At 46.1% G+C, this 16,743-nt stretch overlaps 1 protein-coding gene across 1 annotated transcript; it reads left to right on the top strand.

Moving 5' to 3' along the window:
• The first annotated feature begins 12,074 nt into the window (after positions 1 to 12,074).
• LOC148837842 (uncharacterized) lies at positions 12,075 to 15,391 on the top strand. Its single transcript, XM_088911141.1, has 6 exons — positions 12,075 to 12,942; positions 13,638 to 13,730; positions 13,800 to 14,037; positions 14,686 to 14,778; positions 15,054 to 15,155; positions 15,295 to 15,391. The coding sequence occupies exons 1-6, from the start codon at positions 12,075 to 12,077 to the stop codon at positions 15,389 to 15,391; spliced, it is 1,491 nt and encodes a 496-aa protein (XP_088767267.1).
• The last annotated feature ends 1,352 nt before the right edge of the window (positions 15,392 to 16,743 follow it).

Raw genomic sequence — 16,743 nt, 5'->3', positions numbered from 1 at the left:
TCCTGCCTCTTCTTCTAGCTGGGAATCAGGACTCATTATGGGGCAGTGGATGTCTTGGGTGTGGGCAGACCTAACAGCTGAGGGCTAATTCATGAACTGGCTGTGTACAGATAGCCAGGTGTAACAGTGCATTGTTTATTCTTCTCCTGTTCCAGAGCCACCCTCCCAGTCACAGGCACAGTAATTACCAGGCCACTGGGCAATCAGTGTTCTGGTCAGTCCTTGTTGATTGGCCACCTACCCCACTCCCTGTGCAATGATAACCTTTGATATGAGGGGAAGCTCAAAGAACAAAGACAAACACATCCATCTACAGAAAAATTGGCACATTATCTAATCACTTTTTCCAATGTAGTGTTGTGGGAGAGCTGAAGCCTATCCTGGCAAGCAAAGGGCATGAGGCTGGATACACTCTAGACAGGAAGATAGTCTATCACAGGTCACACTCAAACAAAAAGCACACACACCAAGGCCCATTTTTACAGGACGCCAGTTGACCTACAGTATCAGTATATGTTTGGACTGTGAGAGGAAACTGGAGCACCCGGAGGAAACTCACACAAACACAGGGAGAACATACAAACTCTAAACAGCACTGCGAGGCAGCATTGCTAACCACTGTGCCACTGTCCTACCCCAGACAATGGCCATTCCATACAAACATCCATGTCACTATGGTTCCCAAACATCTGTTGACCCACATTTTGTCTCTTCTTGACATTTGCAAATCCAAACAAATCAAATAAAATATGAACAGGAAGAAAGCACTATATAAAACTTTAAAAGCCACACTCAATTAAAGAAATGGAGTACAATCAATTGCAGGCATGTAAACAGCAAAACAGCCATGAGAGAGACAGAAAAGATCATTGCAAAGGGAGCTCAAATTAATTTGTTGAAAATGTTTTTTTTTCAATATTGCAAAAACAAAGAATAGTGCAGAAAGCAATGACTCAGAAATAATACAGTAAAACCTTGGTTTAAGAATTTGAAGAGAGGGAAAGTCCAAGTGTGGCAAGTAAAGGTCTGGTCAGACGACAGCACAGAGCGTCTGCACGTCTGTTTTGATTGCACAGACTGGTCTGTTTTTTTAGAATTTTGTGACAATCTAGATGACCTCACTGACGTGGTTTGTCATTATATATCTTTCTGCGAAAAATGGTGATTCCTACGAAACCCGTTTAAGATTATTCAAATAATACGCCTTGGGTAAACAGACCGCTGAAGAGCCTACTGTGCCGCAAGTACACTGCTTCACAACAGGGTAATGAGCATGTTAAGAGGGAAATCTGACATCTGAAGATAAAGAAGAAAGGTAAAGTTAAAGTATAAGGAAACAATAGAAGGCAAACTCAATTTGAGAACTGCATGGAGTGAATGAAAACTGTGGTGGGGCTGCAGGACAATGGTAATTTCTCCAAAAACATTGTGAATATTGATGGGTTTGACACTAACAAAGAACTGGCTGATGAAGTAAATAGTTTTGACTTTGGGTCTGACAAGCATGACTTCAGTCGAGAAATTGGGGAGCTTAAAGAGAAGCTCACTGCTTTCATTAAGGTTAAGTTGATACACAGTGCGTTTCAAGCATTTTCAAGAAAACAAAAGTCAGGAAAAGACACGGACCTGATAACATCAGTGGGCACGTAAATTAGTCATGCACTGAGCAGTTCAGTACTATATTCATCTTATTTCAAACTTTGAAATCTTGATTCCCAAACTATTTGGGAATCAGCAGAACACTACCAGATTTGGAAACAAGTGACAATCATGCCAGTTTCAAAACACAGACATTAAATGATTTCACACCAGTGGCATTAACCACTTTAGATATTAAGTTATATAAGATATGTTAAAAGGCATGTGCTCCACCAGGTAGAGAACCTACTGGGTCCCATGAAAAGAAGTTAAAAGAGAAGTCAAATCTGCTATACTCACGTTACTGAATCTCTTATATACACATCTAGAAGGTCCAGGTTTTTATCTAAACATTTCTCATGAGATTTTAACACCATCCAACCAGACTTGTTAGTGGAGAGATTCAAATTTTAATCTAGACTATAAAATTATAGGATGAATTTTAGACTTTTTGTCCAATACATCACAAAGAGTGAGGGCAAATTGGAGCAGCTTTGTTCTTCTACCAGATCTCCTCGGGACTGTATGCTATCCCCAATCCAGGACATTATTTATACAGACAGGTATAGAAGCTCTTTTGAGGACAGATACTGCACATCATTAAGTTTTCTAATAACTCTGTCATTGTCAGCCTCCTCCAAGATGTAGACACTAATCAAGGGGCAAGGGTGGATTATTTTGTTGAATGGTAACAACTCCTTCCTTCAGTTCAATGTGTCCAAAACCAAAGATGTGGTCTCTGTAATGGAAAGCGCAACCAATTGAAAAATGAAGAGTCATGAAGAGCAAGAAATTGAAATTGTTAACAATTTGCCGATGAATGAGTGTATTTTGCTGTTGATTATAAGCAAGAATGTTCAACTTTTATTGAACCTTTGAGGAAAATACTATGTCATGTGTAAAAAGAGCCATAGCAATGGTTGTTCTTCCTCTTTTAATGCGTAGTACAATGATGACTTTATTCTATGGAACTTTTATCAAATCTGTCCTAACATTTACTAGGGAATCCTGGTTTGGTAACATGAATACACAAAACAAAAACAGATTAAGCAGGACAGTGAAGGTGGCAGCTGGCAGATATCTATGTCAAACAAATAGTGTGGAAGGCCAATATAATCATTGACTATCATGACCACCCCTTCCACAGTGAATCTGAGCTCTGTCCATCAGGGTGTTGACTTAGACTACCCAGATTCCAGTGCAATAGAACTAAATTATCTTTTATTCCCATAACTATTAACCAGCTTAATCTGTATGACTGATTGTACAGTATATTTTACTTTATTTTTTCATCATGCATGTACAGGTAATTATTTAATTACTTAAGCTGCTAACCTGATTTTCTCATCTTATTCATATATGTTTCTTATTTGTAAATGGGTTCATGTTGTGTTAGATGTATTATGGGTTCTGTTATGTCTTTTACCTACCTGCAAAGCAAATTTCCCATTTTGGACAATAAAGGCAGGAAGAAATAAGCAAATGGGAATTCTGTCTGTAAAATCAGTAATTCATCATTTGCTTACTATGTTTGGTTTGTTGTATGTGTTTTGTATGCTTTAGCATAAAAAAACAACAACTTTAAAAAATAAACTAAAATGCTAACAATATGTAAAAAAAGTTCTGCAAAATGTACAAAATGAGGCAAGATAAAAATAAATACTACATACAGTAGGTTTAAATTTCAGTTATATCAATGGTGCCCTATAGGGGTATGTCAGTTGCTTACAATGGGTGTTATTTGTGTTGCATATGCTTTACTGAATTAATATACAGTTACAGTGGTGTGAAAAAGTGTTTGCCCCCTTCCTGATTTCTTATATTTCTTATTTTTTTGCATGTTTGTCACATTGAAATGTTTCAGATCATCAAACAAATTGAAATATTAGACAAAGATAACACAAGTAAACACAAAATGCAGTTTTTAAATGAAGGTTTTTATAATTAAGGGAAAAGAAAATCCAAACCTACATGGCCCTGTGTGAAAAAGTGATTGCCCCCCCCGTTAAAACATAAATCAACTGTGGTTTATCACATCTTTGGAAAGCTGAGTTCAATTTCTCTAGCCACACCCAGGCCTGATTACTGCCACACCTGTTCTCAATCAAGAAATCACTTAAATAGGACCTGCCTGACAAAGTGAAGTAGACCAAAAGATCCTCAAAAGCTAGACATCATGCTGTGATCCAAAGAAATTCAGGAACAAATGAGAAACAGAGTAATTGAGATTTATCAGTCTGGAAAAGGTTATAAAGCCATTTCTAAAGCTTTGGGACTCCAGCGAACCACAGTGAGAGTCATTATCCACAAATGGTGAAAACATGGAACAGTGGTGAACCTTCCCAGGAGTGGCCGGCCGACCAAAATTACCCCAAGAGCGCAGCGACAACTCATCCAAGAGGTCGCAAAAAACAACATCCAAAGAACTGCAGGCTTCACTTGCCTCAGTTAAGGTCAGTGTTCATGACTCCACCATAAGAAAGAGACTGGGCAAAAATGGCCTGCATGGCAGAGTTCCAAGACGAAAACCACTGCTGAGCAAAAAGAACATAAAGGCTCATCTCAGTTTTGCCAGAAAACATCTTGATGATCCCCAAGACTTTTGGGAAAATACTCTGTGGACTGATGAGACAAAAGTTGAACTTTTTGGAAGGTGTGTGTCCCATTACATCTGGCGTAAAAGTAACACAGCATTTCAGAAAAGGAACATCATACCAACAGTAAAATATGGTGGTGGTAGTGTGATGGTCTGGGGCTGTTTTTCTGCTTCAGGACCTGGAAGACTTGCTGTGGTAAATGGAACCATGAATTCTGCTGTCTACCAAAAAATCCTGAAGGAGAATGTCCGGCCATCTGTTTGTGACCTCAAGCTGAAGCGCACTTGGGTTCTGCAGCAGGACAATGATCCAAAACACACCAGCAAGTCCACCTCTGAATGGCTTAAGAAAAACAAAATGAAGACTTTGGAGTGGCCTAGTCAAAGTCCTGACCTGAATCCGATTGAGATGTTGTGGCATGACCTCAAAAAAGCAGTTAAGACTCGAAAACCCTCCAATGTGGCTGAATTACAACAATTCTGCAAAGATGAGTGGGCCAAAATTCCTCCACAGCGCTGTAAAAGACTCATTGCCAGTTATCACAAACGCTTGATTGCAGTTGTTGCTGCTAAGGGTGGCCCACCAAGTTATTAGGTTTAGGGGGCAATCACTTTTTCACACAGGGCCATGTAAGTTTGGATTTTTTTTCCCTTAATAATAAAAACCTTCATTTAAAAACTGCATTTTGTGTTTACTTGTGTTATCTTTGTCTAATATTTCAATTTGTTTGATGATCTGAAACATTTCAGTGTGACAAACATGCAAAAAAATAAGAAATCAGGAAGGGGGCAAACACTTTTTCACATCACTGTATATGTATGACACATGAAATAAAGAGCTTGTATATTCATGATAAAAAAGGCACATGAACAATTTTCATTGACTTTGTTGATTGCAGTTGTTAAAGAAAAATCAAAATATCCAGAAATCATATATACAGTATATAAGAAACTTATATTTTTCCCATGTAATATTGTGCTTTTGGGCTGAAAAAATGTCATTCATGACTTTACAGGCATTAAGCAATAACCGACACCCCATCCCCTATATTAATCTGTTAAACCAAGAGTTTACTGTTTAGGAAATTTTTTCAGATAATGAGATATGAATTCTTTAATTGCAGATAGTAGGCAAGGTACAGTAATGAATGATGAATGTTTTTGGATTAACATAATGAATATGTAACAATGTGGAGTGGAAAAAGTCGTTCAGCTGGGTAGCTGCGTCAGCATGCGTAGGCTGCAAAGGAACAAGTAATAGGTTTATTCCATGCTTAAAGGAGAAGAAAGAAAACACAACATTTCGGCTGTGGAGCCTTCTTCAGGTGTAAGAAAGATAGGGCAGTCAGCAGAGATAATATAGCATGGGAAAATAAAAGCCAGGAGAGAGGAGGAGGCGGGAGCAGGGGATAGGCAGAGTGGCCAATCAAGAGGTGAGAGGTCGATATAGGTGAGTAGAAGTATGAATTGAAACCTACAAATGAATAGAGAGAATTAGAAGAAAAAGTCAGATTCTCTCTATTCATTTGTAGGTTTCATTTTCCTTCCCTTCGTTTCCCGCCCTGTCTGAGGGGGTGGAGGCACCAGTGTGACATTAGCGAAAATTGGAAAAAAAAATTGACAAAGAAAAATGTGCCGCTTTGCACAGCAGCATCCAGGCTAGACTGTCCCTATTTAGCAGGGTCCAGCCTGGGGAAAATGAACCATTTGTCACAGCAGTATCCAGCCTGGATTATCCCTATTTAGCGGGATCCAGACTGGAAGAAAAGGAGCATGCTGCCAAAACAAAAGAGAAACGAAACTGTCGCGGTGGAGAAAGAAAAGGGGCCCTTAAACGCTCTTTTCGCAATCCCCTCCGGGACTGTTGCTGGAAGGTTACCCCACTGCGGGGGTTTGCTCGTCCCTCCTGGGAGGTTCAGTGTTTTCTTAAAGGGCCTTGTCCTTGTCCTTGTCCACAGCTGTGGCTAGTACCACGGTATTAGGACCATAATAATCTATTCCATATCATCTACATTCGAGTATGGAAGACTTGGACAAAATTTAAGGCTTGGCAAACACCTGAGAGACAACATTTAATATAAAGAACTATAGGGTATTAAAAGCATAAGCAATATTTCTTCATGTGTTCTTGTCCCCATTTATCTCCGGATGGATTTCCCGTTAATGGATCTACGGACTGTAGATACGTCGCATCATCCAGGTGGGGCTGCACATTGGTGGTGGTGGAGGGGAGTCCTCATTACCTGTAAAGCGCTTTGAGTGGAGTGTCCAGAAAAGTGCTATATAAGTGTAAGCAATTATTATTATTATTATTATTATTATTACTATTATTACTGTATTGTATATATTTCTCTGTTTTTGCAATTACTTGTTTGTTTTTAAAGTAATTTGTTAAGTGAACATCAAAAGTAGAAAAGAAACATTGGCAACTACATTAACCATTTAAAGTCACACTTGTCCACATTTCACAGTCAAAGCTAATCAGTAAATGAAAGTGTTTTCATAATAAATAACCTACATTAACTACAAGTGCATTTCACATAGCTCCATAACAATAGGTTTAGATTTTATATTGACTTTAAAAATGTAATATACTGTTAAGTTAAATATATATTTTTTAAATAAATAAGACTTTAAAAGAAAGGAATACTGAATGTGTTTAATAATTATATAAATTCAGAGAAAATGGGGCTTAGCTGCACATATTGTTTACATGGCTAAACTGAACTACATTGAATCATTTTCTCTGAACCAGTGAATCATCAGCTTTGCTAAACTGGCTTGATTACTAAACCAGACACTGTTTGCTCAGTTACAAACTATTACAGTGTGATGACAGTTTAAATTTCCTTTTTAGTTTATATCGAATTTCATATGTCTGCTTTACAGTCTGCCTTAGTCATTGTACGTGACAATTTTTTTTCTATACAGAAACCAGTAAATAAGTGAGTCTTTTTCATACATGTTTTGGATTTTTTGATTGGATGTAATTACCATTATTAAACCATTAAATGGTCCAGTTGAAATAAACTGGTGTGGAAAAGGGCTGTTAAGGTGAGGTTGAAAAAGTACAGAAATAGTAGCTTTATGTGTCTCAGCACACATCAAAGAAAAAAGCAGACACCAGACTTGTGTTGGCTCATCTCAGTCTGAGTTTTCAGAAACCCCTTCCATTCAGTGACCCAAATCCATCCATCCATTTTCTAACTGCTTTATCCAATACAGTGTCACAGGGGAGTCAATCCTATCCCACCAAGCAGTGAAGTGCAAAGAAGGACACACTCTAGCTAGGACATACAACAGGGCCAATACTCCCAGAAGCCAATTAGCCTGCCAGTTTGTTTTTTGATTTGTGGAAGGAAACTGGTGCACCTGGAGGAAACTCATGTGAACACAGGGAGAACATACAAACTCCAAGCAGACAGTGACCCCAGTCTGGAAATGAATCCAGGGCCTCAGCGCATCAAAGCGAAACACTGCACCCCGTGTCACCCATAACCCAAATAAGGCCTCAGAAATTACATTTTTTTCCGATTAGAACAGAACATTTACACATTAGAACAACAGATTTACAGAAAATGAATGTCTATGTGAGGTCTAAATAAATAACATTAGTCCAGGACAAGCACCCAATCATAGTAATGTTAGTCTCTTGTCCAACTTCAGTACTGTCTAAATTTCATTGTTTTGTTTTTCTCAGATTAACTACCATTTTCTCAGCTACCACCTCTTACAGTATATTTAATAACATTGTGTTGTGTAAATAGGAATATTAGATTAGCAATCATGGATACATCAACCAATTTACAAAGTTAGAAAATTGTAAGCATGTCCTGCAACAGAATAGCTACAGTACACGTACTGTATATAGAATTTTGTTTTTCAGGTACATTTGTCATATTTATTTTAAAATAATTATTTATTCACATGATGAATTTTAAATGGAATGTCTTAAGGGACAGTAAGGAAGGTGATTTCTTACGTATTATGTTTGTCACATTTACAAAAAAAAACACTTTCTTTGCCAGGTCAAATTTATAAGACAATGCAATACTAAATCATATCCAAAACACATTAGCTTATTTTTAATTTGTTTCTGATATTCTAAAGTTGTGAGTTAGTGATTCCTGTAAGGGATAATAATTGTTTTCTTACTCTTGACCATTAGTCAAGACAGGCTGGCATTTTCCGTGGTAGAAGGACAGTCAGTGGAATACATGTGTCACGCCCTCTGCAGCCAGAGGGCGCTCCTTCTCTGTCCTGTCTCTCATTTCCGGTTCTCTGCTGTCCTTCCGGTGCTTCTCTCTCTCTCTAGGGCTATATACTTCCGAGTCTTTCATTCTGTCTTGGCTCAGCATTGACGTTTGGATGTCCTGAGACCCGCCTAGCACCAGGTCGCCCCACTTCCGCTACCTGAGGGCGTAGGTTTCTATACGGCATTCCCTGAACAGCTGAGCCCGGGCTAACCCCCATCTCGCCGCTACGCATAGGGTCTTCTCACTCTCCTGCCATTCTACGGTTCGTCCTTTCGGACATGCGTGACAACATGTTGTTGCTTTCTGTGGCAGATATTAATAGAAAAATATAAATGATAGCATGGGTGCAGAGTTATTTCCTGAATTTAAAATAAACGAAGCCTAGCTAGAGAGCACATTATATGGGTGATAGTTCATCAGCACGCTTTGATTTGCACAGAATCAAGAAATCCCAGCATATTAATAGCTAAGTCAGTCTGAATTGACTATCTAATGACCTTCAGGCTTTTGGACACATTTATTGGAGCAGGTGGTGTTTAGTTGCAATTAAAGATTCCCTCCTAAAACACAAAATAGTTCTGTTAATGAGATAAATTACAGCAGCACTAATGAAAGCCTTTGCTTACAGTTTTCATTGTCTTGACTCATTCAGGATCCATAGTGGCAGACATTAGATGACCCAGCTTCTGCATACTGCCTTGGTTCCTCTGACTCCAGTCAGACTACAGAGGACATTTGAGAAAAAAAAACACTTTTATTCCTCCAAAAAAGTATAAACTTTTATTCAAAAATCAATCATAGATTAATTGAAGTCAACATTGTCTTTTAGTGGCCCTCCCTTCCACTATAGCCACTTTTTGGACTAGAACCTTGTTATATATTATTAAATATATACAACACACTGCGGTGAACTACTGCCATTGTAGTGATTTTCATCTCCTTTATTTTATTTGAGATCATCACGATAAACTTTTTTTATTCTATGTAAATAGATCAAATTTTCCCATGGCAGAAAATGAATTAGATTCCATGATTTCTTCAACAGCTTTTCACATCTACTGTACAGTATTATTTTTTTTCATAATTTTAGTAGGAGAATAACTATTTTTATTTGACATTGACATTCTAATTGAAACTGGCTCAGTTACATCAGATTTGTGATATCAGAGCACCTCAAGAAATGCAAACTGTAAATGTTAAATGTAAAACTACATTTGCACTTAATGTATTGTGTAAATGAAAATTATTATTGTTACTGAGAAACGTAACCACTACTTTAAGCAACAGGGTGAGGTATTTTAGATTTTTAGACTACATACAAATATATCTGTGCTACAAATTAATATATTCTTGATTGTTTCAAAGTTTTCATCTGATGCTGATAAAGTATACATTTTCCATTAGTAAAAAGTATTACTTTCATAAGTAAAAAAATGTTTTGGTATATTCAGATATACATAGGAGAAGAAATTCAGACTTGTTTCTTGTAAAGGTATCCTTGCTCTTCTACCATTTCTTGTGCATCAATAAAGGTACTGTATAAGATAATTATTTGCATTTACAGTATATAGCATATTTCATCCATATTTAAAAAAGCTTTATATTGTATATAGTCCACCACTGAAAAGCAGATATTCACCTGGGTGCCATTATTAGCACCCACTACATAGCAGATCAGACGGAGAAGCAAAGAATGGGTCAACAGTTAAATTAAGGGGAGCTTTTGGGAGGCCAGATTGAACAAGCCCAAAGTGGGATTTAGCCAGAACTGGATTTAACATCTCTGCTGTTACAAGTAAACAGCTTGGGATGCACTACCTTAGAGATCTCCTATCCCAATACAAACAAGGCCCAGCCTTACTTATATTATGAGATCTGATTAAATTGAGCTACAGGGTGGTAACATTGCAGCCAATGATAAAAAAATCCAGCATCAGCAGTTCAAATTGGTTGAGTGATTTGGTTAAAAAAAGAATGACCACATATGGTTTGGAGCTAAACATTTGTACATATTTAATTTAGAATGAAGCATTATCACTGTTCTTAAAGAATAAATTATGGATTCATCCTTAGATTAGGTTTCTATTGTAGCGTTTTGCAGGTTCTTTTCAGAACAAAGACGAGTGGAGACGCAATTAACAAACAAGCATTAGCTTTATTCGTTTTCCCACACCAAAACCAAACACAGGATCTACGCACACATGAGGAGACTGACGGAACACGTACACAACTTTAGGGTGGTAATTACCTAACAACACACTACACTTTTACAGGACTACACAGGGCACTAGAATTACTAGGACATTATTTACACAGGTAGGGTCAGCCGCTGGTCATCGTGCTGACCCTCACACTCTCCCCGACTACCACTCCCAGCATGCCCAGCGGTACTACGAGCGCCTAGGGGCGCTTCCTCCTCACCACCAGGCGAGGGCGTTACACTGCCCCCACCTGAAGCGTCTGGCATCTCGCCGACGTCGAACACCCCCCTCAGGCTGTACTCGTATTCGGCCAACTGCTGCGGAACCCTGCGTGAGCGGCCACTGCGCCGCGGTGACGGCTGTCGACCCACGGACGCCCCACTATCGGCCGGCTCCAGCCCCGGCTGCTCCTCTAGAGCCTCCCCACACGGCTCCTCCTCCCGGGCCCGGTAGAGGGCCAGGCGGTCTCGGTGCAGGACCACCACTCTCCCCCGTGTTCGCAACCGGACACGGTAGCAGACCTCGCCCACCACCCCGAGTACCTCAGCGGGCCCCTCCCACGACGGCGCCAGCTTAGGGCTGAGGCCTTTGCGGCGGCGCGGGTTGTACACCCAAACCGAGTCCCCGGGCTGGAAGGCAGGCCCCCTGCAGCGCAGGTCGTAGTACCGCTTCTGCCGGACCCCCGCCTGTGTCAGGTGGGTCCGTGCAAAGCTGTGCACCCGCTGCATCCGCTGCCGCAGGTCCCACTCGTAGTCCGGTCCAGCCGGCGGTGCCGACCCGTCTCCGGGCGGCGGGCCGAAGACCAGGTCCACCGGTGTTCGCATTTCCCGGCCCAGCATGAGCGAGGCCGGGGTGCACCCGGTGGATTCCTGGACCGCGGTCCTGTACGCCCAGAGCGCGAGGGGGAGGTGGCGGTCCCAGTCCCGTTGGTGCCGGGACACCAGGGTGGCCAGCTGGGTGGCGAGCGTCCGATTAAACCGCTCCACCAACCTGTCGCTCTGGGGATGCAGCGGTGTGGTCCGCGTCTTAGTGATCCCCAGGCGCTGGCACACTCTGGCGAAGACCTGGGACTCGAAGTTACGCCCCTGGTCACTGTGTAACTCCTCCGGCACCCCCAGCCTGGCAAACATCCCCTCCAGCAGTGCATCGGCCACCGTGGGGCCACTTCGTAAAATAATCCATGGCCACCAAGACGTAGCGGTTCCCGGCCTCGGTGCGCGGAAACGGGCCCAAAACGTCCACCCCCACCCGCTCCATAGGAGCCCCCACCTGGTGTTGTTGGAGGGGGGCCCGGGAGCGCTCGGGGGGACCCTTCTGCGCCACGCACACCGCACACGTTCGGCAGTACCGCTCCACGTCCCGGTGGCAAAGACCCCAATAAAAATGGCCTCGGAGACGCTGCAGGGTTTTTTTACCGCCGAAGTGCCCCACGCCCGGCTGGCCGTGCACCGCTCGGAGCACCGCCCCGCGGAGCGACCGAGGCACCACCAGCTGCCACCGTACCTCGCCACTGGAGGGTACCCGCCACCCCCGGCGCAGCACCCCGTCCTTTACCTCCAAGGCCTCCCACAGGGCGCAGAGGGCCTTGACGGACTTTGGGTGCGGGGCGAGCTCCTCTCGCGTAGGCCGCACTCCTGCTGCCCTCCAGCGGAGCACCGGCCCCACGTCAGGATCAGCTGCCTGACGCTGCGCCAGGTCTGGCAGGCCCACCCCCAGCGGCCCCTCCCGGGCCGTGGCCGCGGTGCTCACCCCCGCCACGGGGCGGACAGCCTCCTCACGCTGCTCCCGCCGGGCGCAGTGGTGGCAGTCCGCGGCCTCACAGGGGCGCCGCGAGAGAGCGTCGGCATTGAGATGGCGAGACCCCGCACGGTGCACGACAGTGAAGTCGTACTCCTGCAGGATCTCTATCCATCGCGCCATCTGCCCCTCTGGCTCCTTAAAGTGGAGCAGCCAGGTGAGGGACGCATGGTCGGTCCTCAGCCGGAACCGGGTCCCGAACAGGTACGGCCTGAAGTGGTGGACCGCCGCCATCACCACCAGCAGCTCGCGACGGGTCACGCAGTAGTTCCGCTCAGGCCTAGTCAAAGCCCGACTATAGTATGCCACTACGCGCTCCCCATCCGGCCCCTCCTGCGCCAACACCGCGCCCACCCCAGAGTCACTCGCGTCGGTATCGAGAACATACGGCAACCGCAGGTCGGGGTAGGCCAGCACGGGGGCCCCCACCAGAGCTTCACGCAACCGGCCGAAGGCAGTCTCACAGCCCGAGTCCCAGTCAAAACGGCGGCCCTTGTCGGTGAGGCGGTGCAGCGGGGCAGCGATGCTGGCAAAGTCCCGGACGAACCTCCGGTAGTACGAGGCCAACCCCAGAAAGCTGCGCAGCTCCGCGACGGTGCGTGGAGTCGGCCAGCCCCTCACTGCGGCGACCTTACCTGGGTCCGTAGCCACCCCTCGTGGTCCAACAACATGTCCCAGGAAGGTCACCTCCCGCCGCAGGAGCTCGCACTTGCGGGGGTTGAGCCTCAGGCCAGCACGGCGGATGCAGGCCAGCACCGCCTGGAGGTTTGTCAAGGCCTGGTCGAAGCCCCGGGCATGAACCAGCAGATCGTCCAGGTACAGCACACACTGGTTCCGCGGGACAGATGCCAGCACCCTCTCCATCAGCCTCTCGAATGTCGCCGGGGCATTGCACAGGCCAAAAGGCATGACAGTAAACTGCCAGAGGCCCTGGCCGATAGAAAAGGCCGTCTTCAGGCGAGCATCGGGAGCAAGCGGTACCTGCCAGTAGCCGCAGCGGAGGTCCAGGGAGCTGAACCAGGTCGACCCGGTGATGTAGTCTAGGGCGTCATCTATCCTCGGCAGGGGGTAGGAATCTTTCCGGGTGACCTCGTTCAGCTTGCGGTAATTGACGCAGAACCTCCACGAGCCGTCTTTTTTTTTGACCAGTACAGCTGGCGCCGACCACGGGCTCGCGGAGGGCTCAATCACCCCCGCTGCGGCCATCTCCCGGATCTTTTCCTCGGCGGCGGTCCGCTTGGCGTGAATCATGCGTCCCGGTGGGATGCGGATAAGCCGAGCGTCGCCGTTGTTGATCTCGTGTTGGACCAGGGCAGTTCGGGTGCAGTCCTCATCTCTCGCCGCAAAGAGATCCTCGTTCTGGGCGAGTAGCTCCTGGAGCCGCTGCCGCTGGTCCTGATCGAGGCCCTCGCAGCTCCGCTGGTAGAGATCCTCAACGGCGCGCCTCGCTTCCACGCAACGCTCGGCCCCCGCCGCCGCCGCCTTGTCTGGCTCCCCGGCTGACTCGGGAGCAGGATCCGGCACGCTCGCTCCCCGGCTCACAGGCCTGGTCTGCCCCGGTGACTGCCGCTGCCGCCGCCGCCACTGCCTCTTTTTCTCCCGGCTCCGGCAAGCCCGCGTCCCTCGGCCTTCGCCGGGCCTGCCCTCCACCAGGTGAAGTCGCTCCCCCTGCCACACCAACTCCTGCCGGCTCAAGTCCAAACTGGCCCCCACTCGCTGCAGTACGTCCAGCCCCAGAATGCAGTCCTCCTGGATGGGTGCGAGGTAGCAGGGGTGGCGCACCGTCGCTGCACCTAGACGGAAGGCAAGCACCTGTTTCCCCCGGACTGCAGCGAGCTGTCCCGTCACGGTCCTTAGCCGCAGGCTGGAGGCCTCCCATCCTGGGGGGTTGGTGCCCTCGGTGTCCGGGAGGACGCCCGGCCGGAGTAGGGTTACCGATGAACCGGTGTCGAGTAGGGCCAGGCAGGGTTGGTCCTCGATTTTGCAGTGGAGGTACAGGCCCCGGCTACAGCCGACTCGCCCCACGGTGGCGTGAGGGGCGCCGGTCTTAACAGCGCTCTCCGGAGCGGGGGTTGAGGTGTTCGAGGGGCGGCCTTCCCCACGCTGAGCCGCCCCGTTCCCGTTTCCCGACGCCGATTGAGGAGTGCGAGGTTCGGGTGCCCGGCAGAACCGGGCTCGGTGTCCCCTCTTCCCGCAGCGGTTGCAAATCAGTGTGCGGGGCTGTTCCGCGGGGGTCGGTGCCCGGGCTGGCTCCTCTTCCCCCTCGCTGGATCCCTCCGTCGCCGTCTCGGTCAGCCGGCAGGGCGCACTGTGTCTGCTGGCGCTTCCAGCCACCCCGAACACGGCCTCAGCCCGTGTAGCAAGGACCAAGGCCTGCTCCAGCGATGTTGGCGCGGCCAGCTGCACGTGGCGCCGCAGCTCCTCGGGCGAGAGGGCCTTGAGAAAGGCCTGGAGAGCCATCTCCCGCTGCGCCTCCCGGGGGAAAGTTGGGTATCCTCGGCGGGCGAGGAACGCGACATCAGCGGCAACCGGGCCCAGTCGCTCTCCTGGTTGGCGCCGCCGCAGGGCCAGCCTCTCCCGCATCAAGTCCAGCGCCTCCTCCACACCGAAGCGCAGCTGGAGAGCCGCTGCCAGCGCTGTGTATTCGCCTCTGTCCTCCTCCGGGACGTCCAGGAGCGCCTGGCAGGCCGCTCCTTCCAGCGCCGCCGCCAGGTGGCCGACCATCTCCGCCCGGCTCCAGCCATTCGTCCGGGCCGCGAGCTGGAACTGCGCCTCGTAGATTTCCCACGGCGCTTCCCCATTGTAGCGACCTGGTCTCACCCGCGCCGATGGGTGTGGGAATCGCTGATCAGCTCCGGCAGGGAGAGTATCCTCTATCTGCGGTGCTCGCTGACCAGGAGTAGCGGCCGGTCGCCCGAATTCTAAAGGCGGGACCACTATTGAAAAGCCCTGGTAAGGGCTGTGACCACCTGTCGCACCCAGGAGTTGCTCAGGCTCCCTATGTGCGCTGCCGATGGGTTCTGTTTCTTCCAGCGTCAGCCGGCGTTTAATAGAATCAGGTATTGTCTGCCACGAGATGTCCATTCTGCCCGCTTCTGACGCCAATGTAGCGTTTTGCAGGTTCTTTTCAGAACAAGGACGAGTGGAGACGCAATTAACAAACAAGCATTAGCTTTATTCGTTTTCCCACACCAAAATCAAACACAGGATCTACGCACACATGAGGAGACTGACGGAACACATACACAACTTTAGGGTGGTAATTACCTAACAACACACTACACTTTTACAGGACTACACAGGGCACTAGAATTACTAGGACATTATTTACACAGGTAGGGTCAGCCGCTGGTCATCGTGCTGACCCTCACACTCTCCCCGACTACCACTCCCAGCATGCCCAGCGGTACTACGAGCGCCTAGGGGCGCTTCCTCCTCACCACCAGGCGAGGGCGTTACACTATTATATAATACAGCATGTTATTCTTTGTACTGTTTTTTTACTGTTGCATGCAAAATTCTCAAAGCACCCCCAGTTTTGTTATCTGTTCATATAGACACAAAATGGATTCATTTTTTAATAGAGATTACTCTTTTAATTTTTGTGGTTTCATCGCACATACAGTACAACTAGTTTAAAAATTAACTCACATTCCAGCATTAGATGGAAATGTCTTTGTGGTTATTATCTTCATAGAATATACAGTAACATTCAGTCTCAACAGACAGAAATAGTGCTGCATTTTTTCCATGTATTTTGTAAGGGTAACCAAAACCAAATTTCTAAAATATTCTCTTGCATTTTGCCCTTGGTGTCTGTTTTTCAGTTAAAAATTTCTAATTAATTGTGTGTAACATGTTAACATCATCAGTAAAATCAGACTGTCATTTGACAATTTTCATAACGTTCCACGTCTTTTTAGGTAAAGAGGATTAATTTAATGTATAGAATGAATCACAACGCACAGCACAGGTAGCACGTTCTCCCGTTGTCCACTTGTTTTAACCAATTTGGCAGTGTCTTGTCTCATACAGTATATTCCTGTTGAAACAACTGCAAAAGAAGGCATTTCTACACCATGGTACTACATACTTTTTATTTTTTTGTGTTATTGACTTCTAAAATATATTCTTTCAGACCTTACCAACTACCAACTTACAATTTTGTAAAATGTATTTCTCAAACAACGACAAATATCTAATTAACTTCAGACTAAAGTCAATAACATGTAATATTACAAATGACAATAGTATT

The sequence above is a fragment of the Atractosteus spatula genome, chromosome 3 (genome assembly GCF_055471065.1).
Source record: "Atractosteus spatula isolate fAtrSpa1 chromosome 3, fAtrSpa1.hap1, whole genome shotgun sequence".
NCBI classification, from domain to species: Eukaryota; Metazoa; Chordata; class Actinopteri; order Semionotiformes; family Lepisosteidae; genus Atractosteus; species Atractosteus spatula.
Note: the sequence above shows the minus strand (reverse complement) of the source record. Positions and strands in the feature narration are given on the sequence as shown.

Excerpts from the sequence above, each read along its gene's own strand:
- LOC148837842 (XM_088911141.1), top strand. The coding sequence starts at position 12,075 with ATGGCCTCGGAGACGCTGCAGGGTTTTTTTACCGCCGAAGTGCCCCAC. Across the intron at positions 13,731-13,799 it reads TCGGCGGCGGTCCGCTTGGC|GGCAGTTCGGGTGCAGTCCT; the intron begins GTGAATCATGCG and ends GTGTTGGACCAG. Across the intron at positions 14,779-15,053 it reads ATCCCTCCGTCGCCGTCTCG|GGCCAGCCTCTCCCGCATCA; the intron begins GTCAGCCGGCAG and ends GCGCCGCCGCAG.